The sequence below is a fragment of the Camelus ferus genome, chromosome 11 (genome assembly GCF_009834535.1).
Source record: "Camelus ferus isolate YT-003-E chromosome 11, BCGSAC_Cfer_1.0, whole genome shotgun sequence".
In the NCBI taxonomy this organism is placed as follows: domain Eukaryota; kingdom Metazoa; phylum Chordata; class Mammalia; order Artiodactyla; family Camelidae; genus Camelus; species Camelus ferus.
The window spans coordinates 50246507-50262228 of record NC_045706.1 but is presented as its reverse complement, the minus strand read 5'-3'; the positions used below and the strand labels follow the sequence as shown (position 1 = coordinate 50262228).

At 50.1% G+C, this 15722-nt stretch overlaps 1 protein-coding gene across 2 annotated transcripts; it reads left to right on the top strand.

The window, feature by feature from the left end:
* Positions 1–2276: 2276 nt before the first annotated feature.
* Positions 2277–11074, top strand: TYSND1 (trypsin domain containing 1). 2 transcript variants are annotated; one of them, XM_006181213.3, is made up of 4 exons: positions 2293–3619; positions 5362–5492; positions 6524–6709; positions 8309–11074. In XM_006181213.3, exons 1-4 carry the CDS (start codon positions 2451–2453, stop codon positions 8524–8526), a joined length of 1704 nt encoding a protein of 567 aa, XP_006181275.2. In that variant the 5' UTR covers positions 2293–2450; the 3' UTR covers positions 8527–11074. The 2 variants fall into 2 exon arrangements, with proteins under 2 accessions (XP_032347435.1, XP_006181275.2); XM_032491544.1 differs by lacking the exon at positions 6524–6709 and having other exon boundaries at positions 2277–3619.
* The last annotated feature ends 4648 nt before the right edge of the window (positions 11075–15722 follow it).

The following is a 15722-nucleotide window of genomic DNA, read 5'->3' as shown; positions in this document are numbered from 1 at the left end:
AGCCATAAAAAAGAATGAAATAATGCCATTTGCAGCAACATGGGTGATCTAGAGATTATCACACTAAGTGAAGTAAATCAGACAGGGAAAGACAAATACATGATATCACTTACATGTGGACTCTAAAAAAATGACACAAATGAACTTATTTATAAAACAGACTCAGAAATAGAAAATAAATTTATAGTTACCTAAGGGGAAAGAAGAGGGGATAAATTAGGAGTCTGGGATTAGCAGATACAAATTACTACATACAAAATAGATAAGGTCCTACTGTATAGCACAGGGAACTATATTCAATAGCTTGTAATAACCTACAATGAAAAAGGCTATATGTGTATAACTGAATCACTATGCTGTACAACAGAAAATAACATAATACTGTAAATCAACTACACTTCAGTTTTTTTTTTAAAGGAAAAAAATACGCAGCAAAGATTGCTTCCAGTTTAACTGTGGTTTCACTCATCATTTGATATAAAATTAGAGCAATTGAGTTAAATGCTACATTTGGCAAAATAGGGGAAGGAATGAAACCTGTGCTTGTGCATTTATTAGGCTTGTAGGCAGCCTTGCTTAAAAAAAAAAACCCAAATGAGTTTCTAAAACCAAAATATTGGGACAAAATAGGATGGGAAGCAAAACAGGTTCTTTTTGATTGAGTATTAAAATTATTGGAGGCATCTTGTGATTGAAACTAATGTCCCCATTACAGTGAAATGATGCCATGGGCTTTTCATTTATATAGGTTTGTGTCATTGAGTGGAACATGAAAATTAATGGCCAATTCAACGTGGCCAGCACTCAGGGGCATCTCACCTTGGCTGTTGGCTGTGACTTGGGACTCTCTACTGTGATGTGCCATAAACACAGAAAAATATGACGCATAACAGTTCATGCTGGAGGCTTAAACATCATTAAGGGAGAATCACTGGACTCTAGAGAATAAGAAACAATTACTGTGATTGAGCCATCTTCTGTGTCGTAGAACAAAAAGAACACAGTACGTGCTATGGGAAGGCTGCTAATTTCAGTCCTATCTCATACCATAATGGATCATTTCCCTTTCTCAAACAGGTTTGTCACTGGAAGCATTGTGAGCATTACCCTGTGTTGTGCTGGGCATACACCAAGTAGCATTAGTTTACTAAAAAAAATTGAGGCAGAATGTTTATGTAATTTTAGTAATTGAATATTTTTCATTAATGCTGGGGTAAATATGTACTAAAATAATCTTATTGGAATTAATGTGTACTTTAGTGATATTGTGATAAATAGACCTTTGTAAAATGTCTAGCTTGTAGTGACTGTTTCAGGGATATCCTGCAGCCCCCCCAAAACATACTTGTTCATGTTCCTCTGTCCTCAGGGAGACTCCTTGGAAAGGTATGGATGTTTTATGTTAGCTTAGATCAGGGATGGCAGACTACAGCTTGTGGTCCAGATCTGGTCTGCTGCCTGTTTTTGTATGGCCTGTGAGAAAAAAAAAAAAAAAGCAATTTTGTGCCATATGACAATTACATGAAAAATTTCAGGGTCCATAAATAAAGTTTTATTTATTCCTTTAGTTTTTGTATGCTAGAACAGCAGGGTTGTTTATCTGAGACAGAATATATGCCTCACAAAACCTGGCCCTTTACAGAAAAAGTGACCCCTGACCTAAGATAGATCCTGGGTGGTGGTTATACATGTCATTATGTGAAATGTGCATACTTCAAACTATAGAGTTGCGTAGTTAAAAACTTTTACTTCAGCTAATGTTCACCGTAGTTTTAAAGGGCAATTTTATTTGAGCAAATACAGTTTCCATGGGATATGCAGTGTGGGGCTTTGGCATCATAAGACCCTAGGTGTAATCTTGTGGGCTACATGCCTCCTAGTGAATTGCTGTAGGGTTTACTTACAAAATTTTAAAATTCTAAATCAGGCCAAGAATTTCTTGCCTGTATTATCCCAGGGATCAGAGGCTGGATGTCCCCTGTACCTGGGCAGATAACTGACAGATCCTGTCATTGCCAGGACAATATAGCCATGTTAGCGCTCATTTCTGTTCCCTTTCCTGCAGCTGAGCGAACAGAGACGAGTCTAGGTTCCGAGGGACCAGCACCCCCCTATCTACGAGTAAAGCCACACACCACCTGTTACTCTCCCGGGGCTCGTCAACCAGTCCCGTTTCTCCCTCTACGTTGCACAGGTGGCCTGAACTATCTAGGGCGGGGAAAGGCGGAGTCAGCCTCAGCAGCCAATCAGAACTCGGCCTCAAGCCCAGCCAATCGGGCCGGGCCAGTTGGGGTTTAGCCAATCCGGCCGGAAGAGGAAGACCGGAGACAGTGTTTAAGCCTCTCGCTTCCAGCTTTGGGTGGCGCTGCGTGGGGTCCCCGGGTCCTGGCCGCGGTCCTTGCTCTCTCGCTCGTTCTCCGGGAAGCCCCGGGTGCACCGTCCCAGAGGCCATGGGGCGGCAGTGGGGGCCCGCCATGAGGGCAGCCGAGCAGGCGGGCTGTGTGGTGAGCGCCTCTCGGGCCGGGCGGCCCAAGGCTGGCTCGTGGAGCTGCAGCGGGGTGATCCTGAGCCGCCGCCCGGGCCTGGTGCTGTGCCATGGGGGCATCTTCACTCCCTTCCTGCGAGCCGGCAGCGGGGCACTGACCGCTACCGGCGCCTCCTTCCTGTCCAGCGACAGTTGCGGTGACGACCTGCGTCTGAACGTGCAGTGGGGCCCAACGGCTGCGAACACCGAAAGCCGCGCGGAGCAGAGCCGCCCTGGGCTGTGCACGCCCCAGTGCGCCGGCCCGGAGCCTGGCCGGTACGCCCCACCTCGCGGGAGGCCGATGCAGCCTCCGCGTTCCGCCGAGCTGCTGCTGCTGCTGAGCTGCCCGGCCTTTCGGGCCCACTTTGCGCGCCTCTTTGGCGGCGAGGCGGCCGAGCAGTGGCGCTTCGCGAGCGTGGCGCCGGACGACGAGGTGTCGGAGGAGGAGGAGGAGGAGGACCAGCTGAGAGCTCTGGGCTGGTTCGCGCTGCTGCGCGTGCGGCCCAGCCCGGAGGAGGAGGTGGAAGAACGCGGGCCTGTAGTGGCCGTGACGCCGCTCGGGGCCCTGCCTAAGGGTGCGCCTCTGCTGGCCTGCGGCTCCCCGTTCGGGGCCTTCTGCCCGGACATCTTTCTCAACACGCTCAGTCGCGGCGTGCTCAGCAACTCTGCAGGCCCGCTGCTCCTCACCGACGCGCGCTGCTTGCCGGGCACCGAGGGCGGCGGCGTGTTTGCGGCACGGCCCGCAGGGGTGTTGGTGGCGCTGGTGGCGGCGCCCCTCTGCTGGAAGGCCCGCGAGTGGGTGGGCCTTACGCTGCTCTGCGCCGCCGCCCCTGTCCTCTGCGCTGCTCGAGCGGCTCTTTGCCACCTGCACCCAGGGGCCGCTGCTCTGGCCGACCTCCTACCGCACGAGATGGGGGCCCCATGGGGCCTGCCCCTTCGAGACCCCGGGCCCCCGTGGGCAGCTGCGGCCGTGCTTGTGGAGTGCGGTACCGTCTGGGGCTCCGGGGTGGCCGTGGCGCCCCGCGTCGTGGTGACATGCCGGCATGTGGCCCCTCGGGAGGCGGCCAAGGTCCTTGTACGCTCCACCACCCCCAAGTAAGGCCTGCAAGGTTGCCCAAGTTCCAACCCCCTCACCAGGTCTCAGTTGTGTATCCTAGGCCTCAGGTCATAATCCTGAGGATTATGGAGGCTTTCTGGCTTCATGTTCATGTCTTGGCGGTGCAGTGTGGCTAGAGACCTGTGGCCCTCCCCTCATCCTAGGCACCTAGAACCCCGGAGTAGGAGGTTCTGGGCCTCCTGGTAGGGGTTGAATGGGGCTTAAGCAAGATGCCAAGCAACCCTGGGTTGGGGAACTGTGGGGTGTCCCAGCATTCCTATCTGGGCACCTGTGAGCTCCCTCTCCCAGTCTGAATTCCTTCTAGGCAACTTATGTCTCAGCCCGGTACCCACAAGTAGTCCTTTTGAATGGAGATTTCCTAACCCTGCCTTCTCTCCCCTGAAGGTAGTAGGGAAGTCCCAGGGGCCCAGGATGCCGCCCTCCTGGAGTTAGGAGAGGGGCTTGTTACTCTTACTTGATTTATATCTTAGATCTTAACCAGAACTTCCCTTCTGGATCAGAATTAACACATATAGGGTTCCACCAAATTAGAATGTGGGAGTGAGACCCAGGCAGATAGATACATTTTGAACAGTAGTTGGGTGATATCAGCAGCCAGGTTGGGACTTCAGTCATTTGTTCCCTCTGCAGGAAAAGCACTCTTGCAGTTCTTTACTTCCACTTGCTCTGACAATGGAGACAGCAGCCTTGGCTTCCTGGCTTGATTTTCTAATACGTGTTCTTTCTGTTCCCTCTGTAGTCTCAGGTTCTTATCTTAGGCCAAAGCAAAGCAGTATAGCACCTTGATGCCTGATGTTTTCCTGTACCTGACTCAACCCAGCCTCTCAGCCCAGGCATTTCCAAATGCCTCTACTGAACTTTTGACATTAACCCAGCAGACCTTTGACATGGAAGTCCCCCCTGGCGGCCAGCAGGGCAGCCATGGCTTTATAAGAATGATTGATGATGAGAATTTTTCTCTTGTGTGTACTCCCCAATTCCTCACTCCTCTGCCCTCCCCCACCCCACATACTCTTGCTTCTAGGAGACCTACTGGGTCAACTGTAAACTACCCCTGCAGAGTGGGTCGCTGGAAGCCCTTGTATAATCTTATGCAAGACGCTTGATCTGTCTAATCTGTCTAAGCTGAGTTGACACAATAAAGTCTTAAAACAGCCTGACACTTAGTAAGAGCTACAGGAGTGCTAGCATTTATGTAAACAGAGACCCAGAGAGATGAAATCGTATCATGTCCGTCCCACCAACTGACAGGATTATTGGTAACAAATGAGGCAACAAAGGAAAATGCTTAGAATGTTTTCCCTGGCTCCTATCACTATGTGACCTTGGGAAAATTACTCAACCTCTCTGGGCCTCAAATGTGCCATCTAAACTAGAGATAATACCAGTGCCTAGTTCATAGGGCTGCTGTGAGGACTAAATGAAATGATGTCCATGGAACATTGACACCAGGCCTGGCCCACAGTGCTCCTTAGGTGTCAGGGGTTTATGATCATGGTGAAGTACAGCAAGCTTTATGTAGAAGTACTCTACTGTTGAGAAACAACACAGTATGGTTTACAAACGATATGCCCAGAGTTGTCTGCTGGTAGGTTTCAGGGCAGGTACCAAATCTTTTGAGTCCCAGGTCTATGACTTTTACTATCACTCATTATTCAGTTTCCTTCCAGTGCCAAAGTTCTGGAAAGCTAGCCTGTCATTTTGTTTCCCTTGCTCGCAGGAGTGCCATAATCTGGGGACATGTGGTATTTGCCACCCAGGAGACATCTCCCTATGACATAGCGTTGTTGAGCCTGGAGGAGGACCTAGATGGTGTCCCTATACCTGTGCCAGCTGAGCATTTCCATGAAGGTAAAGGCCAAAGGGGCCCTCTGGTCTGGGGCGAACCTCATGAAGGAAGTCAGTGTTAAGCGCGCTAACCCTGCACATTGGGGCCAGTCCTCCAGGCCATCTCCCTTCCCCCACCCCCTGCTTGAATAATGAGTCAGGGTGCCATCAAGCTGGCATGAAAGCACCCTGGTTACAGTGCTGTGGCTGGAGTTGCTCTTGGAGGACTCCCTGCTTGTGCTCAGCATGCCCAGGGTCCTGAGGGGTGACGGGTGGCTGGAATCCTCACTGAAGGGTGAGGACGCCTCTTTCCTGAGGCCCTGAGGCAGTGAGTGTGGAGGTGCTGGGCCCGGGGGGCTCCTTATAACACTGCAGGCTGGTCTGAGAGATGTACTTTTGAGGCTCCAATGGCATGATTTGAGTAAAAGGTTTTGTGATGCTGCCACTAAAGTACCCAAGGTCTCATTTTGTGGATGTGGTGTGATGTGGCAACAGGGATGACAAGCTCTCTGCATTGGCATCTCTTCTGCCTGTGACTAGCCCTGTGTCCTTGGACCAGCAACGTAATGTTCTCTGCCTCAGTTTGCACATCTGTGAAAGGGTGATAATGCTCCCTACTGCTGGGCATTGTGAGGAGATGTTGCCTGTAAAGCACTTGGTGAGGGAAGCTGGAGGACACTCTATAGCCATTATCACCATTTTATTTTCACCCACAGACTTCTTAGTCCCAGGAGGTGGGTGTTAATTCCACAAATATTTACTGAGCACCTCGCTAGGTGTTAGGAATCCTAAAAAGTGACTACCCAGTCCAGCAGGGGAAGGAGGGCTGGAGAACAGCCAGATGCTGAGAAGAAGCGATTGAGTAGATACAGTGCTGGGAGCTTGGTGGAGGTCCTGGGGAACTCATGGAAGGTTCTCTGGAGGCAAGAGTATCTGAGCAGAAACTCAAAGAGCAGAGGGTTTGGCACTTTGGAGAGGGCAGGGATGGAACTGGGGAATGAGTCCTGCCAGACTGAGGAGGGTCCCCACCTTCACGTTCCTTCCCTCCCTGACAGGTGAGGCAGTCAGTGTGGTGGGCTTCGGCGTCTTCGGCCAGGCTTGTGGGCCCTCAGTGACCTCGGGCATCCTGTCAGCTGTGGTGCAGGTAGATGACACACCAGTGATGCTGCAGACCACGTGTGCTGTGCATGGCGGCTCCAGCGGGGGACCCCTCTTCTCTACCTGCTCCGGGGACCTCCTGGGTAACCAGCTCCTTGGCTCTCTCCCAGCCTTCCCCTTGCCAGAGCCTCAGTCCCATCCAGTGAGCATTTGGTGTCCAGACCTGGGAGCTACCCTCTGGAAAGTTGGTGGGCCTTATGCCCACAGGTAGTTAGCCAAGGTTTTCAAGGTTGTGCTCCTGAGGGTGGAGAGGGATGGATGCTGAGCTTGGAGGGAAGAGATCTGAGTTCTGTTGCCTTCTGTGCCACCAAGCCACTGCACAACCTTATGGTAAGTCACTTAATCTGATTTGATTTGTGAAACTCAGGAGTTGGATTAGTCCAAGGGTCACAAACTCAAAAGCCTACAGAGGCTGGGTGGCCAGAGTGAATGGGTGAGTGAGTGAGGAAAGATAGCAGTGAGTGAGGGTCAAGGGTGAACTGGGGTGAACACCACTCAGCTCCAGTGCATTGTTGCCTCATTACAGAGCCATGTGGGCCAAACCTGGCTGACTCTCCAAAATTTCACAAGAAGCTGTGAACCTTTTTTTTTTCTTTTTTTAATCTGTGGTTGTTAAATCTTACAGTTTTTAAAAATTTGGTAACCAATTCAGGTTTAAAAAAAAAAAAGTTCTGTTTATTTAAAAAAAAAAAAGCCAACTGTGAGTCCATGTGGATACCTCCACCTTCAGTCCAGCACACACAATTCATGCAAGCCTTCCCCCTAAGGGAATATTTCTGACAGCTTTCTCCTCCCAAAGTGAGAAATCCTGCCTTGCTCTTGCTAGCTACAGTGGATTTACTTATTTCTTCCACTGTAGTGTACAAATAAAGTACTTTCAGAATTCCTAACCCACACCCCTGTGAGAAAAAGATTTCCCAACTGGAGTACAGCTTTGAGCATGTACACTTCTTTTTATCTTTAGCCTTAAAGTGTCCAATCATAACCGTGTTTTCCAAAGTTTCTTAGGTCAGCTCCTTTCTTGCCCTTCCCCTTCAGTGTGGTTACGTGATTTGTTTGAAATACAGTTAGGTACGTTTGTCCCAGTCTGCATTCCATTTCTCTCCTATATACTGGCTGACTTCTAAAACTATATATGCAGATAAGTTGATACAGAAATACAGACATGTGTATGCCTGAATTAGTATGTGTCTACCAGTATAATCTTCTAGCTCGGTCTGCTGAGAGGGGCAAGAAGCAGTGACACCCCAGTTACAATGATTACACCGAGAGCCTGAATCTTGGTTTCTAAGAGCCATTCTCTAATAAAAGGAACCAGGAACTGGTTGATTCCAGGGCTGGGACAGGGAATATCCAAGATGAGCCTGGAGCACCTTGCGGGTACTGGGGAGACTGCATGAATAAAACAGAAGTCCTACCCTCCTGGAACTGACACTAGTTGGAGACAAAGATAACAAAATAAGTGAAACACAGTATGTTAGATGCTGACAGTGTCAGGGAGAAAGTAAAGCCAGGAAGGAGGACTAGGGTGTGAGGAGCTTGTGTCCATGAAGGACGCCTGGGATCTGTCACTGTGAGGGGACTGCAAGCCCCCAGCAGGCCCAGGGCCTTCAGGATGGAGGTGGGCCTTCCTTCCCTGTCCCCTGGCTCACACCTTCTTTTCCTCTCTGACCCCTCAACAGGCATCGTTGCCAGCAACACCCGGGACAATAACACAGGGGCCACCTACCCCCACCTGAACTTCAGCATCCCCATTACCGTGCTCCAGCCAGCCCTGCAGCGGTACAGTCGGACCGGGGACCTGGGTGGCCTCCGCCAGCTGGACCACGCTGCTGAGCCAGTGAGGGTGGTGTGGCGGCTGCAGCGGCCCCTGGCAGAGGCCCCACGGAGCAAACTCTGAAGCTGTGTCACCCCTCTGGAGACAAGAGCAACCATTTTATGCCATGGGAAGTGCTGATGCTGGTGGCCTCAGGACCCGGACGTGGCTCGCCCCAGCCAGACCGCCTCCCCATCGTACCCACCTTGTTTAGCTCTGGAGTCTGGGTCAAATTTTTCTTTAGTCCCCAGGGGTCTCCAACTTGGCAGCCCATTTTGGGGTGCTTTCTTGAGCCCCCATGTTTCTCTGCCCCCGACACTAGACTCAGCTCTGTTTTTTTCCCTCCTGTGGAGCCCAGTACAACTGTACAACAGCCCTGGTCCTGATAGACAGATGCTAGCTGGAAGCCCTGGTTTCGAGTCTGTTCCCTGTCTCCTGATGGCCACTGGCTGCCTGGAACAGCTGCTTCCCTGAGGCCTTGGCTCCTCTCTACTCTTGGGAAGAATTGGGCTGACGGAGCGCTGGGGCTTCCTCAGAAAACCTCGGCAGATAGGCCCCACTCTGAAGACCAGAGGTAAAGGAAAGAGCGCCTTCCTGTTCTGCTAGACCAGCGGGGAGGTGGAGTCCTTGAAAGCCAGGACTCTGGGGTCTTCATATGTCAGGTGTCCTGACCTACAGGGGTACTGTGACAGGGTGCCTTAATTTTCCAGCCCATAAAATGGGCCTCAGGGATCTTGGAGGGAGTGGGTAGAATGTGTCTGGTTGGGGTTTGGGAATAAATAGGACCTACAGGAGACAGGACCTACTTCTATATATCTGATTCTCTTTTTCCCTTCTTTGTTTTGAGAGTTGAATGGGGAATAGGAAAGCACCGGGCACAGAAATATGCCTTTCCTGTCCTGTTTTCTCAGTGGAGTGTGATCTCATGGGATGTTCTTGTGCCAGCCAGCCTAGTCCGGGTAGCTGGTCATGGTGCCAGTCAGCACTGGGTGGGCTTGCAAATCCCAGTAGGTGGTGGTCTTGGCCTGGCAGCTAGTATTTACAGAGTGCCCAGGATGTGCCCTGGCCTGTGCCAGGCCCTGGGGTGGGTAGGAGCTGAGGATTTCAAAGGGGAATGTGGCCAAGGCAGCCCCAAGGAGCTAAGACCCACCCTGGGAGTCAGGAACATGCACTGTGTGCCCAGGGCCCTGCACAGGTGGGCCCTCAAGAAATGATACATCACTGACAGGTTGAATGCCACTTTTGGGAATGACTGGAGGGCTAATCCAAGCAAAGAGACTCGCTGGGAATATTTTGTCACATCTATTTGTTGAGCACCAGCTCTGGGCAACCAAAGAACACTCCTGAGATGGTGGGTCTCCCTCGTGTGGATTAGGAGTGGGGCCAGAAGGCAAAATTAGCTTGAGAGAAATCCCATAGTAAATTAATGGAGGCAGGGAGTGAGGGCTGAGGTCTGACTTGGCTGAGCGGGAGGGGGAGGATTTATTCCAGCCTGTGTGGGGAACCAAGGAGCTCAGGCTATTATGGGGAGACTGGTGTGTCAGGCTGTTCGTGTGTTGAGCTGGGCACTTCTGTCCTGCTCAGACGGAAGACCATGTCTGGGGCCACTAGGAGTGGGGATCAGGGAAGGCTTTATCAGGTGACTCACAAACTGAACTCTGAAGGGAGAGGAGGCATTTACCAGGTAGGCTGGAAACAGGGAGGATGTTCTGGGTTGAGGACAGTGGGAGCTGGGGGAAGTGTGAAACTGTGTGTGTGTCTGGCCGTGCTAAGTGGAGAGAGGATTGGAAAGGAGGCTGGAGAACCCATTACAACAGCCCTGGTGAGGGGGAAGATGGCCAAGGCAGGACTGTGGGCACAGAAGATCAAGCATGAACCCAGGACTTCATGCATGCTAATCATGCACTCTGCCACTGAGTTATACCCCCACTGCCTTCCTGCTCTTTTTTAAACAATAATTTTATTTGGAAACAGTTTCAAACTTAGAGAAAAGTTGTAAGAATTCTCACACACCGTTGGCCCAGACACCCCATACCACTTTTGCCAGATGCCCCAGTGATGTTCTTTGTAACAGAAAGGTCTCATTTGGGATCATGAGTTGCACCTACTTGCCATGGCCCTGTCCCCCTTGACTTGCAGCAGCTCCTACGTCTTTCCCTGAGTTTGATGCTGTTGACCTTCCTGAAGAAAACAGGGCGGTCATTTCCTAGAATGTGCCTTCCTCATGATTAGATTTGGGATGCACATCTTTGGGATAGCACATTAGTGATGTTTTCTTCTTATCATCGTGTCCTACCGGGTGTCACACACATGATGTTTATTTGTCGAATTACAGATAATAGCATTGATCTTTTGAGTAAGGGGGTACCTGCTAGTTTTCTCCACTATAAAGTGTTTTTCTCTGTAGTATTTGTGTGGAAATATTTTGAGACTATGCAAGTGCACTGCTCCTTACCCCACTGTCGCCTACTGCGTTTATCCCCATTAACGTCCCTCGGCTGAATAACTTTAATGTTGGCCAAATGGTAATTTTTTATTTTCACTTTTCCTCCTACATTTATTTGTTGGCATTCTACTGTAGGTAAAAGCTTTCCCTTCTCTCTATTTAATTATATCTGGGTGGAATCATGGATTCATACTTTATTTAATGGATTATAATTTACTATTATTATTATTTTGATACTAAAATTGTCTCTGTTGGCTGGTGAGAGCTCTTACAGAATAGCTTCCATGTTCTTTTGGCATCTCCCTGTCATTCTTTGAGTACTTCCTTCAAAGCAAACGTTCTAGACTTACCTTGTACTTTCCCTGGAATCAGTCATTTCTCCAGGGTTCTTTTTAGTGGAGAATGGTATTTAGTAGCAAAGATCTAGGTACTAGGTGTGCCTCTTACACTGAGGTGTTGCTGTTTCTAGGCCCTCTCAGTAGACAGACCTTACATCTATATTTATTTCTATCTCTGTATATTGTAAGCCATGAGTTAACACCAGTAGTTCCAATTTGATACCACAAGTTCAATACCACAAGATTCGTTCTAGCTCTCCCCTTCTCATATTGGTATCTCCTTCCTGTCAGTGAAACATAGCTCCATTATCCTCAATATGTTAACTGTTCTGCAATGTGGCCAATCTTCTGACCCCATCAGGCTGCCCCTGCCGCCCTGCTCTGATGCCCTTCTTATACGGTCCACCATTACTGCTCCGCACAAGCCTGCCTCGTGATTTGACTTCATTAAGAAGATAGAAGAAAGCCACCGTTGCTTCTTAACTGCTTCAGCCCAAAAGTAACACATGTCACTCCTGCTCATGTTCCTTCCATGAGAATTTGGCCCCAGCCAGAAGCAAGGGGTGGGGCAGGGATGGGAAATGTAATCCCTGGCTGGACAGATGCTTCTCAGTAGGACCCCTATGCCATAGAAGGGGAGAATGGTCTTTGTGGAGAGCTGGCTGGCTCTGCCAAGCTAGATCACTCATATTACTGAAATAAAAGTAGCTTTAGTGTTCAGACAGGTGCCAGAAAGCTCCTTGACCTGGGGAGGCTCTGGGGCCAGTAGGTGTGAGTGATGACTGAGCATCCCTCTCTGCCTCGTTCCCTCCCTTCTGGCCTCCTGGGCACTCAGAGTCTCTCCTTCCTCATAAGTGCAGTTTGCATTTGGCCATCCGGACCTTTCTGGCCCTTCTCTCCATGACCTTTTATCTCTAGCTCTCCTTATCACATGCCTCATTATCAGATTTCCTCAGTAAATGTCCAAGAGGGCAGATACCTGATTGTGCGCACCACCTTCTCATGCCTTGCTCCATCTGGGGCTGCCCCTTCAGAGGAGCCGTCCATGGTCAGGGTGGATTCATTTAGGCTGGGGGAGGAGCTCCAGCATGGTCTGGATTGCAGCTGAATCTGGGTGCTGTCAGCTGAAGCTGTGGAAGTGGGTGCAGTGAAGGGCCTGGGGCCACCAGAGTTTAAGGGATAGAGGCAGAATAATGGCCTGCAAGGGGGCTGAGAAGAGCCAAGCAGAAGCACAGGAAGAAAACCAAGGAGAAAAGTTTTCTAAGTAGAACCTAGGTCATCAGGAATCTGTTTTCCTCTCTTCTTTCTGGGCATATATTAGACTGCATCTCCTAGCCACTGGCACAGTTAGGTTTGTCCTTGAGTTCCAACTCCTGGGATGAGAGCAGAAGGGAGGTGTGTCACTTCCAGGCCCGGCCTGTAAGAACCTTCTACCCGGTTCCCTGTGCCCTGGTGGGAATGGAGGCAACCCTTAAAAGAGACCTTGGAAGCCACTCGTTAAAGCTGGCCTCTGCTGTCTGGTCCCTGGGTAACGGTATGGCACGGGCAGCAGCATTAACCAGTCCACTGGCCTGGTACTGATACCCAGGCAAGAAAGGCGCTTCTGTTGTATTTTAACCAATTAGATTGCGGGCTCTATTTGTCACAGCAGTAGACCCTATCCTCATGGATATAGTCTTTCCCTAGCTGGGAGCACTATGCCATACCACATTTCAAGGAAGAGAAGAAGAAACAGGGATTTTCCCCTGTTGTTTGAGGCTTATGAATTTAAGCTAAAACTACGGATGGAAAAGGAAAACACCAACCAGGCCCTTCAGATGAAGCTGAGTTGTCTCCTCAAGCAGGGATACTGCCTCTCTCTCGGCCCCTGAGTTGATCCCAGTCCCCTGGAGCTCCTCCCACCCCTGGGAGCCAGCAGCACAGTCACCGGCTGTCAGGGAACGGCTCTGGCCTGGCGGGGCTCTTCATGGCCGAGAGCCAGCAACACTTCCTCCTCTCAGACTCTGTGATGTTAGACAACCTGCCTGCCATTCCTCCTAATCTTTAAAGTTCCGTAGAACTACCAATGTTCAGCATCTGAGCTGTACCTCCCTACCACCTCTGGCACCTGGAAATTCAAAGACTAAAATTCCTTACTAGGCACAGAACCCTAATTTTCAGTTCCACAGCTATGCACACTGTTGAATGGGAAGACAGGAGTGTTGTGTGGTGAACTGTCTGGGAAGGGGCCAAGAAGGGGTGCACTGAGGCCCTCTCCCCTCTCGGATCAAGGGGTCCTCTGGTTGCCGAGAAGGTGTCAAATGACAATCAGACACCTTGCCTGATTTTCGTGTTTTGGGGCAGGTCCTTGACAAGCCACGCCTTGAGCCCAGTATGGGCCACTGCACACCTCTCTCCCCACCTCTCCCAGCTCCAGGTTTGTGCTGCAGTGTTTCCATTCTTTCCCCTGCACCCTGCAGATGGGAATCCTCTTCATCCACCTGGCCCAGTGCCTCCACAAAACTCCCCTTGACCTTCCCAAGCCCCATGGCTGTGTCCCTGCCATGGGCGGGCTGTAGTGCTCTTCCTCACCTCTCTGTCTCCCACAGGGCCGGGGCATGTGCCCACTACATTTCAGATGCTTGCCTGACTCACCATTGAGACTCTCCTTTGCCAGCTCCCTTAGGGGGCTGAAGGGCTGAAGGGCTGAAGGGCTTTCTGGCTTTAGGGTCGAGGCCTGCTCCTCTACTAGCTGTGTGATTTTGCTTAAGTTCTTAACCCATGAGCTTCAGTGTCCTCATCTGTGAAATGGAGATTAATAAAATTTAGCTTGGAGGACCCACATGCAAAGTAAATTTGAGAAGCTATCTGAAGACTTAGTTTGTGTTCAATAAATATTAGCTATTATGTTTCTAAGGGTACTGGTAGGATTGTTTCATCAGAAATGAAGCATTCTTGTTGCCAAGGGCTGAGTGGAAGGAGGAGTGACTGCTGAGTATGGGGTTTCTTTTTGGAATGATGAAAATATCCTGGAGTTAGATAATGGTGATGGTTGCATAGCCTTAACACCACTGAAGTGCACACTTTAAACAGTGAATTTTATGGTATGTGAATTATATCTTAATTTTGAAAAATCATTTTAACAAACATTAGTGAACTCCTAAGGAACCGGTACTGGGTTCAATTCCAGACCCTGGGGACTCAAAGTCTAGCAAAGTAAGGTCTCTGCCCAGAAGAGCTGATCAAAGGTGGCTGTGGCCCTCCTTGGTGTCAGAATTTAACCCACACCATACTTTCCTCTCGGGGTTTCAGGAAGAAAACAAGGAGATAAAGTTATTTGGAAGTTTGTAAAGCCCAGGACAAAATGAAGGCTCGCTGCACCTGGAGCATCAAAGCCAACTCGTAGCTCCCTGATAGGTCCCTATGGGGCAGGGCCTGTGGGCTTTCTGCACCCACATTCTGGTGGCCTTGAGGGCTGAGAGAAGGAGGTGGAGACTCCCACACCTCTGACTACTCCCTCCTCCAGCCCGCATTTACAGGGCAGGGTGCCAGCTGGGATGGGAAGAGAGGCAAGGAGTCCAGAGAACTGGAAGATGAAGCCTGGGCTGTGTGGGCTAATAATGAGAGCGGGGTGCCCGGGGGAAGTTAGCAACTCCTCTCCCAGCTTGAGATGATTCTGGCCACCAGTGTCTTCTAAATGGAATTGATCATGACACTCCCTATATGAGGGGTACTAGATACAAGGCTTTTGATCACAGCTTTTGGAAAAGGTACAGAAATGCTACTTCTAGCATAAATGTCCATGAAAACTGAGAAGGTGAAGGGCAGTATTCAAAACAGCGTTGGGCTGAGTCAGGAAGCTGCCAACTAATGTAGTGTACAGCCTTGGGCAAGCTAATCCGCCTACATGAAATAGCTGTAATAAAAATGGCTGCTGTGTATTGGTTGCTGCTGTGTGCAAGGCACCATGCTAACACACTTCACATAAATGGGCCTGTTGAATCTTTTCTACAATGCTTTGTCACCAGATTGGCTTGATCCTACCCCCGGGTTGCAGCCTGCATCAGTACGTTTCTCACCAGGTCCGAGTCCAGGTGCTTTCTTTTTTGCTCTGGACTCTCTTTCTACCTAGTTTCCCCAGTTTCAGGAAGGCCTCCCGTTCCCCCATCTTTTCACCCTCAAACCTAACTCAGACATCACTCTTCTACTTAAAACCCTGCAGTGGCATCCCTTTACCCTTGGGATCACACGGACAGTCTTCACCAGGGCCTGGAGGCTTGTACCACCCTGCCATGCTGGGCCACTCTTTCCTCTGCTGTGATTGCCTCTGCAAAGCCCCCACTCTCAGTTCTCCGTCTTGTCTTGTCTTTGCACACCCTGAGCACCCTCTGCTTCCTCTCTCCCAGGGCTAACTCCTTCTCATCCTTGGAGAGAGGTCTTGGCACCCTTCCTTTGCCTCAAGTCTTTCTTACTGCAATTAGAGATAACATGTGTTTGCTGTTTAGTTATCTGTCTTT

Bases quoted from the DNA above. Each gene is read 5' to 3' on its own strand.
- TYSND1 (XM_006181213.3), top strand. From the start codon at position 2,451: ATGGGGCGGCAGTGGGGGCCCGCCATGAGGGCAGCCGAGCAGGCGGGC. The intron at 3,620-5,361 runs GTAAGGCCTGCA...CCTTGCTCGCAG, and splicing joins GTACGCTCCACCACCCCCAA to GAGTGCCATAATCTGGGGAC. The intron at 6,710-8,308 runs GTAACCAGCTCC...ACCCCTCAACAG, and splicing joins CTGCTCCGGGGACCTCCTGG to GCATCGTTGCCAGCAACACC.